The sequence below is a fragment of the Mangifera indica genome, chromosome 15 (assembly GCF_011075055.1).
Source record: "Mangifera indica cultivar Alphonso chromosome 15, CATAS_Mindica_2.1, whole genome shotgun sequence".
NCBI lineage: Eukaryota > Viridiplantae > Streptophyta > Magnoliopsida > Sapindales > Anacardiaceae > Mangifera > Mangifera indica.
The window spans coordinates 4,707,401-4,719,018 of record NC_058151.1 but is presented as its reverse complement, the minus strand read 5'-3'; the positions used below and the strand labels follow the sequence as shown (position 1 = coordinate 4,719,018).

Below are 11,618 nucleotides of genomic sequence, written 5' to 3'. Positions count from 1 at the left end.
AATAATAAAATTTTATTTTATTTTTTCCTTTACTTTAAAAAACTAATAATTTTTAATTTCGATAAGTTATATTTTTTCCCTTAACAACTTTCTATTACTCTGAAAACACTCTCTCCCTCGATGATCAGACTTTGCCTTCTCCCCATTCTCTATTGTCTTCTTTTCTAACGAAAACAGATCGTCTTTGTATTTTGATAAAGATGATTCTTATTAACATATGACAAAGATGATTTGTCTTTATTAGAGACAAAGATGACAAAAAAAGGGGTAGAAGATGGAGTCTAGTCACTAGAGAGAGAGAAAATTGCCAAAGAAATAGAAATTTAACAAGAAAAAAATATAACTTTTTAAAGTTTTATCCAAGGAAAAAATATATGATTTCTAAATGAATGAGGTAAACGAGATAAAATTTTATTATTTTTAATATATTATTGATTAAATAACGATTATACCCTTAAAACTAACTGATTATATTAATTTTAATAGTGCACAAGTAAAGAATTTGAGTTTTCAAACTTAATTATCTAAGAATAAAATTAATCATAAAAGACCGTGATTACCACTTCCTTTTCAAAAAATTAAAAAAAGTGCTGACATAGATTATTCAATGGCATTGGAAAATCATACGATGTGATAATGTGAAATCACATCCTTTTTATGTAATTTCAGTCACCAAATTCAATCAGATTATCAATGATTACGGTTTAGGGACAATATGATAATTCGAAAAAAAAAGTTTCAGATAATATGTGTAATGACTCTTTCATTTTCAAAGTTAGGTTTTGAACGAAAATTTGTAAATTAAGAATTCAAAGGATGATGAGAACGTGAATTTGCCAAACCTTTGATAGCACACGGTAATGTTCTCTCTCTCTCTCTCTCTCTCTCTCTCTCCATATATATATATATATATATAGTGGATTTTCCACCACATACGATAAAGTTGAGAATACATTTAATGGAGAGGGGGAGTGGGCAACGAAAATTAGGAGGTGGAGTGATACTATTGGTCATAGGGTAATGAAAATTGTGTGTATATATATAATTATCAACATTATTGCAGTCGTGCACGCCATTATTCACGCATTTTTGGCTATTTTCAAATGTCGGTGCAGAATTCAAATTTGCCCATTAATTATAGTTTTAATTTTGTTGGAGTATCCAACTGAATAAAATAAATCATCATTTTCCACCTTAAATTATTCTATTCCAAAACAACACCTAAATTGCAATTCCGTTTAGAAAACATAAGAGGTATGAATAATTTTTTTAACTTTCCAAAATTTTAAATAAATAAAAACATTATCATGGTTGGTCCGGCCAATTTTTTTCCCTTTTTTTTTTTTTTCTCCGTTTATTCTTTCATTTTTTTCTTCTCTCTTTAGGGCTACAAGTGAATTGATCGCAAGTAGATTATGTTTGGCTCATCTCAAATTAAGCTCAATTTGATTAAAGATAAAACAAGTTCAAGTTCAAGTTTAACTCTTGAGTTGAGCTCAAATTTGATATTAATTACTTCTATGAGTTTGAAAACTTACAACTAATACAAATAAAATATTATTAAACTTTAAAAGTTTAAATTTTATACTTATATATTTAATTTTTTTTAAATATAAAAAATTAATAAATATATAAATTATAAAATTTTTAATATAATTTTTTCAAAACGCATTGGTTAAAATCATGGGTGCATTGTTAAGTGAAAATTTTGAAGTTGGGTGTCACAAATGTTTCATTTTAAGTAGATAAATGAAGTTCATGTTAAAAAGCCCTAGACTGTATTTCCTATTAGGCCAAAAGAGTTATTTTCTCTAGGGTTTAGTGTAAAGACAAACTCATATTTACGATGTTTCAAAAATCTAAATATTTATTTGTTATAAAATTTCTGTTAAAAGATATTGTTAATTACAAGGGTAAAATTGTTATTAAATAATAATATTTAAAAAATAAAATTTTATTTCATTATCTCCCTTAATTTTAAAAATTAATATTTTTCCTCTACCTAAAAGTTTGAAAAACTATCTTTTCACCCTTAGAGTTTCATTCCTTCTCTTCCTTCTTTGGCAACATTCTCTAGCCAACCTCCCATCTGTCGGCACTCTCTCCTGTAGCCTAGACAAAGACATGACCATTGTTTTCTAGCCATGAATGCGATGGATCGTCATGAGTCGTTTAGATTTGACGCGTGTCGAACATGTTTATGGCCATATCTTTGTCATGTTCGTGGCCAAAGAATGAGTTCTTGTTAACAGTCGTCCAAATAAGAAGTCAAATCAATAAAAAACATGATGAATTCTCCTTGTTTGAAGCTGATTTGACGAAGCCTCTTCTTCTTCTTCGAGCTTCGTCAGCCTTATCTGGTATTGTCAACAATAACAGATGAAGACCCATAGAAGGCCGATCGATGTTGAAATCAATTGGTTATTGAAAAATGTGACAAAAAAATAAACCCTAACAACCGAAAAAGTGAAAATTTTAAACTTTTGGATAAGAAAAAAATATTAATTTTTTAAAATAAAAGGAGAATTAGATAAAATTTTGATTTTTTTAATATTATTATTTAATAACATTTACCTTTATAGTTAACAATAACTTTTAACATAAATTTTATGATTGATAGATATTTGAATTTTTAAAATTATACGAATGTAAGTTTGTTTTTACACTAAACCTTATATAGAAATAAGTCTTTTGGCCTTCTTATTAATATAATCTAACCTTAATCAGTCAATTAAAAATAGTTGATCCCTTGTTATACTTAAATTATTAAATGTCCTATTATTATAATAATTAATAATTTAGAAAGCTGAAGTGTGGCCGTAATGTCTTATTTTCATTTTTTTCCTTTTTATAAATAATTAATCAAATCTTTGTATTTGTTCAGGATAAAAAAGGGCTTTTTATAACTTATGTTTTTATCAAATTTAAATTTTGAAATGCATATTAAAAAATATTAATTCGGTCCAATTTGGTTCGGGTAATTTCGAGAGATATTCAATCCGAGAACCGATTGTTGAAAACGAATCCAGATCCGAATTCGACCTTAGCAGTACCTATACTGACGGACAATTAATTGAGCGACACACAGAAGGGCCAATCAATTTTCTTCAGACGGGAAACCAGTCTTCCCTGTCAATACATCCATTTCGCATTAATTATTATTATTATTATTATTTTATTACTATATATTTTTTCATCTTCTATTTCAATCCTTCTCAGATTTATCAGAAATATTTTGTCAATCTGTAGTAGTTGCATAAACACTCTCTGCCTCTACAAAACCAAAAGAAGAAACGAAAAAAGAAAAATTAGCCGAGGCCATGGCAATTGCAGCGGCAGCTGTCATCGTCCCCTTAGGCCTTCTCTTCTTCATTTCAGGCCTTGTTGTTAATCTTATTCAGGTTTTTTTTTTGTTTCTATTTTTTATTTTTAGATTGTAGATTTGGTTTACTGTGCATCCTAGTGTCAGATTATTATTTTTTATTTGTTTATTTGTACTCGATATGAATTCATTGTTGATAGATTGGTTGGTTTTTAGATCATGTAGACACTTCGTTTCTCTCCTGTTTTTGTATGATTGTTTCTCGAGAAAACGTGGGGTTGGGAAATAACGATAATTTCGAGGCTCCATGGGTCCCAGTTCAGATGATTAGACAGCTAATTGGTTGAATTTAAATCTGACTGTTTGGAACCGTTTTGGTATTCGAACTTGTAACTAAATTCCACTTTTATTTTATTTTATTTTACATTTGGTGGAGAGATTAAGCTTCAATTTAGCTCAATATTATGCCTTTTTTTCTTATTTTTTTATTCTTTTCATTGTTTAGGATGAGAATATTGTCCTTTCTATCTCAATAGGTTTTAGGACTATAATTGCAAATTTCATGGATTGTAAGGGATAAGTTATTGTTTTGTTTCAGGCAGCTTGCTTTATTACGATTAAGCCTCTATCAAAGAGCTTGTACAGGAGAATCAATAGAGAGGTGGCGGAATTGTTGTGGTTGGAACTCATATGGCTCTTTGATTGGTGGGCAGGGATTAAGGTGTTAACTTATTCCCATATTATTTTAGCTTATAATTTGTATGATTATCTTACTTGTTTTAATTAATCGTGTATTATTCCCATATTCACGTTATCGTGTATTTCTTGTTTTTTGCTTGGCATCATTTCATACCAGACCTCTTTAGTTTGAACTTAACCTAGAAAAAGCATTTAATGATCTGTGATTATTCAAGCCACGTTTTGGTTGGTGACTGTACAGTACTATTCTTTGAATGCTAAACAGTAAATAGTTTATTACAGATTGAACAGTAATTTTTAGAAATTTCCTTTTAGAACCTAATAACAAGCATTCAAGAGTGCTAATACTATTCTCTTTATTAGATTAGACTATATTTATTTTTATAGTAATATCTTTTAGACATATTTTTTTTCTTGAAGCAAAAATGCAAAACATAGTGGTTTGTTGATTTGCCAAACATACATACTTTTCAGCTGAAAGTAGTATTAAACAATATTTTTAAGATCACATTTGATAAACAAATATGTACTAAACCAAAATTCTCATCATCTTAAATGTGAATCATACAATTAGAAAAATGGGGAAGTTTAGGCATCTTTTCGGGATTATGTGCTATTGAGAAACATTGTGTGATTATAGCTTAGTTCTTCTTAACTAGAAGAACTATGAATGTAGGCATGGGATCAACAGCTGAGCTTCTTAAAGATTTTGTTTGCTTTGTTTTAGATAGCGAGAAAGGAATGAGGACAGTGGATTTTGAATCAAAGAGATAGCATGATCTCAGGTTACTCCTGGAACCGTAGGATGGCTAAGGATGCCCCAGAGTTTTGGTTTTAACTATTTAATAGTAAATAACATGGTTACATTGGCATTCATAGTAGCTGATTTCTCGTCATTGTGATTTGTTGGCTCATGATTCTGTTTGTAAATTTAGGTATTATTGAATATGCCTGGTTTTAGTTAATCTGTTATAAAATTGTTGAAGGACCTGTGGTTTTCTTGTTTGTTCATGCTGCCATCTTGTGGTGACTGCTTGCATCTGTCCTTATATGCAGTCTTTTATCAGTCTATTACATTGCCTTTTCCAAAAAAAAATATTGCAGTCTTATTGCTTGGCACGTCTGATGAGGGATGCCAGTTGATGTGAGTTTGTTATATTATGGTTGGATTATACCACATCAGTTAAATCATGTCATTTGGGAGAAAATGAAGAAGGAAAAGAAGATTGGAATACTTCAGTATTTTTTAGTTTAATTTTTAAATCTATCATCCTTTTGGTCTTTCATTTTTTATATTCAAGGTCAAGTACAAATTTGATAGTTCTTGAATGAATTTGGTACCATTTGAGGCATATATAAATCCTTTGGAGAATCTGTTTCTCATTATTTGTTGTTCTGGCTGCAGGTCAAAATTTACACAGATCGAGAAACACTAAAAAAAATGGGTAAGGCTCAAAAGCTTGTTCAAAATATCCAAGTAATATTTTGTTTTTATAAGTGTTATGGAGATGATACTATTTTCTGTTCTAAGTTCTATTGAGTAGCATATTTTTAAGTTCTTGTTGTGAATTATTAATTTCCAGGTAAAGAACATGCGCTTGTCATTTCCAATCACAGAAGTGACATTGATTGGCTTGTTGGATGGGTTTTGGCTCAGGTATGTAATATATACAGTGCAATCAGGAGCTTACATGCATCTTACATACGCATGGATACGTAGACAAACACTCAAAAACGAGTTGTCATATATGGCAATTCATCTCTTTTTGCTCATAATTTATGTATAAGCTATTACTCATGAGACAATTTTGGCATTGAAGATTATTTTTAGTCCAAAGTAAAATCTTATGGTATTTATTTAAGTAGTGTTTCTGATCTCATATTCCATTACGAGGTATCTACTGCTTAGTTATTGTTAAGTTTGCTTATGACAGCGGTCAGGTTGCCTTGGCAGTGCGGTGGCTGTAATGAAGAAGTCTTCAAAATTTCTTCCAGTATGTTCTAATCCTGCACCTTTTTTATTTGATATTGTAATTTAATTGAGTTTGTTACTGAAACAAACTGTATTGAGTTGATGTTTATGTTCAATTCTCTGCCATGGGTTGCATTTTGAATTTGACAATCTGTCATTATATATCGGGTTCTGGACAAATGATGATTTGCGGTTTCGACTTTCGAGTCATTATTCTTCTTAATGGAAAGAGAAACACTTTTAAACTATTCATGGTTTTAATCTAGGAATAAGATGGCAAAAAGAATCTCCTTTCAAAATCTTGGTTGTGTCCTTGGATTTGTTATCACTTGCTTTTGAGTACCATTTACCTCATTCTAATTTGTAAGCAGCTGAAGTTGTTTGTTGGCAGTAAGTGTTGGTTTTTAAAATGTTGGTTCAAATTTTTATTTTGACATACAAGGTTTTTTTTTTTTTTTGGGTGGCTCTGTTATCCTATATTTATATAAATGTCACTTGGAAAAGAATTTCCTTCTTTCATAGCATTTGTAAAGATGTAAAATATGAGCAGGTCATTGGTTGGTCAATGTGGTTTTCTGAGTACCTCTTCCTGGAAAGAAGCTGGGCCAAGGATGAAGGCACGATAAAGGTATGGTTTTGTAAATTTGCTCCAACTTTACATATACATGGTTATTTCCTTGTTGCAGATACATTATTTTCCATACACCTCTTCGTTTATATATGATTTATGTGTCTCCTGTTCCCTATGGAATACCACTGTTGGTGCCCTCTGAATCTTCTGGCACTATTCTGCAGTCAGGTCTCCTACGACTAAAAGACTTCCCTCTACCCTTTTGGTTGGCTCTTTTCGTAGAAGGAACTCGCTTTACCCAGGCAAAGCTTTTCGCTGCTCAGGAATATGCGGTGTCAAATGGATTGCCCATTCCTAGAAATGTTCTGATTCCTCGTACTAAGGTCAAATTTGGTCTACTTTATCTTTAATAAATTCTCTTGTTCTCCATTTATTTTTAAAACCTTTCTGGCTAGTGTTAAGTTTTCCCAAACCCAAAGTGGGAAAACAACTTCGACGAACAAAAAAAATTATGGACCTAGTCCTCCATCTAGCCATGTAATGTTGTGGTGCTGTGCAATCCAAGCTGATTAGTTACATGGTGAATTTTTAGGCTTAAGATCTATGATGTAATAGTTTGACCTTAGTTGTGATAATTATAGTGTTTTAAAATTATATATATTATTAAAACTTTTTGCAGGACTATACAAATCCTTATTATCTATTGTGTTTTCAAAATTATATATATTGTCAAAACTTTTTGCAGGACTAGACAAAGCCTTATTATAAGGCATCATTTTTGTGTATGTCGATACCAATATGGCTTATTTTGTTATCAAATGTTTGTTATTTATCATTTTAATTACATTGATGAAAAATATATTCTTTGACTTAACAATCAGCTAGGCCAAGGTCTGCTAGACATCTATGCATCGAGCCTTTCCTTGTATGAAAGCTGCTAGCTGTATGAACTTCATGATGAGCTGTCTTGCAATAAAAGAAAGGGTGTGGTGCTGTTGGTGGATTTGTTGTCATGGAAATTGAATTTCCTTAAAAAATTCTTGGTTTGGAGCCCAAGAAATGATTCAGTTAGTTATTATTAATTTATATGGTCACGGATTAAGCTGACGGTGAAAGGAGTTGTTTGGTCATTTACTCATGGAAGGATTCACACTTTTGATATCATGCAGCAGAGGTCAACTAACACTTGTTCATCTAATAACTAGTATGTATCATGTAAGAAAGATTCTGAAAGCGTTTATCATCTCTTTCTTTGTTCTAAAGCATTGAAGCTGTGGTGACATCAATGTGGAGAAGCAGGAATCTTTCAGTTGTTCTGGTCTCATTTAGGTCTTTGTTGATTGGCGTTTACATGCTTTTGGTGGGGAAGAAAAAAGACAAGGTTTTGTGGAAGTGCTGTGCTTTGGCTGATGAGAGAAATAAAAAATATTTTATTAGAAGCTAACGAAGGCAAGGATGACTTCCTATGGATGAACGTTGAATTTATGCCTTTTATGGTCTCTCGTTTCATAAAAGTTTCTGGATACTTTTCTTTTCTAATTTAGTTTTAGAGATTGAAATTCTGTTGTGGCTTAGGTTTATGCTCTTTGTGTGTTTTTTGGTTTTTTATTTTTTAAAGTGGACAACTGGTTTCCCATTTTTTTTTTCATATTTTCTTATCACTAAAATACTGAGTTCTATGTTACCCTATTTTTTTTTTTTTAAAAGAAAGAAAGAGAAGAAAATATAGCCTAATGTGTGTGTAGCTTCCAGGGATTTGTTGCAGCAGTCAGCCATATGCGATCATTCGTCCCAGCCATATATGATGTAACTGTAGCTATTCCTAAAAGTTCACCGGCACCCACAATGGTCAGAATGTTCAAGGGACAACCTTCTGTGGTAAGCCATCTGTGATTGAGACTTCTTAAGCAATATTAGGGAACTTTTTGTGTTTACATATGATTTTGAGTTACATTTTATTTGACATGGCTTCGCATGAGATACAATTTTACCTCCAATTCAACATCTTGTGTCATCTTTGAGCAAAGAATTTGATGACCCAGTTGTGCCTGTGTACAACATAGTCCAGTAGAATGAAAAATTTTTGCCTTTGAAATTTTATTCTTAAATAAATTGTCATTTCTGTTCCTTATCTTATATGGGCATATGACATCATGTCTACGATTATATTTCTATTCAGTGCATGGAAATTCACATAATGTTTTTGGGGCATAAATTGTGTTCACTGATGATGGCTCTGACAAGAACTGAAAGGAGATCTTTTGGATTAGAGTCCCCTTATAATTGTTAACATTTTTTCTGGTTCTGGATATCTGCTTATGAAGTGAATGTTGGTTGGGGCAAGCAGAAAAATTGTCAAAAAGTGTTCATCTCCACACAAAAATTTGAAGAACGTGAGGGGTTATTGAAGTGTTTGGGTCTGTGGTATTTTTTCCTATGAGGTTTGCATATCCATTCTATCTGGGGGAACAACCTGGCAGAGAGCCATCTCATGCTTTCTCAGATTGTAGGATTGGGTCTCAGTTTTAAACTCAAGTAGCATTTTCGATAGTTTGTAGTTTTAAACTCAAAGGTCTCAGTTTTACCCTTGGGTGGACATTCAATTTGTCAAATGTAATAAAATGTGATCAATTTTTTTTGTTTTTTTGATTGCATTACATGTGCAAGATAGGATTCGATTTTGAACTTTATAGAGTTTATTTTTGTTTCATCTGTCAGGAGGTAGGAGAGTGCATCAAAGATAAGAGATTGTCAATCAAAAGTTCATTTGTGCAATGCTTTAAAAATGCTATAATCTGTGTCTCCTGAATGATTTAAAAGTACAAAAACAATGGCTGGTTTTCTCCTTAACAAAGTTGAATCCCTGTTTATCTCTTGCAGGTCCATGTGCACATCAAGCGACATCTGATGAAGGAATTGCCTGAATCAGATGATGCTGTTGCCCAATGGTGTAAAGATGTATTTGTGGCCAAGGTTAGTGTTATTGAACTAGTTCAAAGAGGCAGCTTCCTTTGTTGTGTTGCCGCTGTAGATGTTTGGAACAATTGTGATTTAGATGGAAGGAATAGGTGGTGTGATATTTACAAAGCTAAAAGTTGCTGCTTATTTATACAACTTAAAGCTGTATGCTTTTGCTTGATGTTTCTGTCTACAACTTGTATTATCTGGTTGTGCTAGTAATATATGTTTCAGTTTCCTTCTGATCGTATTGCTTTCTGATTTTTGCCTAAAAGGACTCTCTTTTAGACAAACATAATGCAGAAGACACTTTCAGTGGCCAAGAGCTGCAGGAAATTCCCCGCCCAGTAAAACCGCTATTGGTGAGACTCTAGACTCATAAACCTGTAAATTAATGATCTAGTACCATTTTTTAGTCAGGGTTCGGGGGAATCTTTCAATGAACTAATCATTTATCTTAAATTGGAATATCAGGTTGCTATCTCTTGGGTATGTTTGGTTATTTTTGGGGTGCTGAAATTTCTCCAGTGGTCTTCACTTTTATCGTCGTGGAGGGGTATTGCAGTGTCAGCATTCTGTTTGGCCGTTGTCACTGTTCTTATGCACATCTTGATTCTCTTCTCTCAGTCAGAGCGTTCTACACCTACGAAGGTTGCCCCAGCCAAGCCCAAGAAGGTCAGCGAGGCTGCAGAGTCAAGACAAGACAAGCAACAGTAAATCAGGGCTTGCCTGCAGTTGATTCATCAGTAAGTTTCTGTTTCTAACTCAGCTCTAACTATGATTTTGATTACTGTAATGGCTGAGTTTGTATGCAAACAATTCATTGGTTACTGGTTACTATGGTAATTTTGTAGACTGTATCTAGACTGGTTGTTGTAGCAGGGCTCAAAATTACTGTCCATTATTTTTTTTTGAAGAAATCAAATTCTAAATGCATTTTTTCTTGTGGCACCTTGAGGACCTTTTATTCCAGTATTGAAGACATTTTTGGTCTGGTTTTCGGTGCTAGAAAATGGGAGCGAGAAAAAGAAAAAAACCTTAAGGGAGAAATTGTAACATTTCAAAGTTTAATTATAAGTAAAAGTTATTAGTTTTTTAAATCTAGAGGAATAATTGATAATATTTTATTATTTTAAATATATTATTAATTAAATAACGATTTTATCTTTAAAATTTAATTAGGTCTGTTAATTTTAATAGTGAGTAGGTGTCTAAGTTTTTAATAGTTGAAGGATACTAATTAAGAATACAATAAACTTTAGGTGGGAATAAGTCATTTGGCCTATTATATTATGTTATTTTAAAATTATATTATATCTAGTGTATGAATTATATTGCATAATATTATTTTTTGCTCCAGTAAAAAAATAATTAAAAAAAAAAACTAATATATTTTCAATTATTGTTTGACTAATAAATTTGAAAAAATGTCAAAATTAAACGAATTAGTAATGAAAGTCGAAACTATGGTTAGACTTAGATATCAGTGATGGGTCATCAAATATTGTTCAGCGACAGTCGAACACCTTTAAATATCTATGGATCAATGGGGGTCAGCAAGGGTCAACACCATTGACTAAAGGCTGATTGGTCATTGCATATGTAAATTTTTATTAATATTAAATTCATTGGTAATATTTATTTGTTTAAAATTACTATTAAATAATATTGTTTTAATTTATACAATTATTTTACTTGCTATTATTCATTATGAAATATATTCTGTTATTCTAGATTTGGTATTTTATCTAATGTAAGGGTAAATTCATTTTAGACTCATTCAAATCGAGTTTAAATTTGAATAAATTTTGTGTGAATCCAGTAGGTAAGTTTGGATTCAAAACATTAAATGAAGGAAAAAGGGAAATGATTTAGTTTCTGTATTTTATTTTTAAGAGAAGATATAAGCGCTGTTTGAAAGATTCCCTCGATAATATATCTTTTATTATTTTTATTATCTTATTTGGTTTGTCAGTAATAAAAAATTACAGTAATATTTTATTACTAATGATAATATGACAAGTAATGTAGATGATAATTTTATTACTAATGGTGGTATGATAGGTAATATAGGTGAAAATCTAATTACTAATTTT

General features: G+C 31.4%; 1 protein-coding gene across 2 annotated transcripts; it reads left to right on the top strand.

Annotated features, from left to right (window-relative positions):
• Positions 1 to 3,028: 3,028 nt before the first annotated feature.
• On the top strand, positions 3,029 to 10,473 carry LOC123197826 (1-acyl-sn-glycerol-3-phosphate acyltransferase 2-like). Of its 2 annotated transcripts, XM_044612244.1 has the most exons (11): positions 3,049 to 3,401; positions 3,921 to 4,043; positions 5,427 to 5,466; positions 5,605 to 5,678; positions 5,956 to 6,015; positions 6,544 to 6,621; positions 6,789 to 6,947; positions 8,317 to 8,442; positions 9,445 to 9,537; positions 9,798 to 9,884; positions 9,997 to 10,473. In XM_044612244.1, the coding sequence occupies exons 1-11, from the start codon at positions 3,321 to 3,323 to the stop codon at positions 10,237 to 10,239; spliced, it is 1,164 nt and encodes a 387-aa protein (XP_044468179.1). In that variant the 5' UTR covers positions 3,049 to 3,320; the 3' UTR covers positions 10,240 to 10,473. The 2 variants fall into 2 exon arrangements, with proteins under 2 accessions (XP_044468180.1, XP_044468179.1); XM_044612245.1 differs by lacking the exon at positions 6,789 to 6,947 and having other exon boundaries at positions 3,029 to 3,401.
• Positions 10,474 to 11,618: the final 1,145 nt, after the last annotated feature.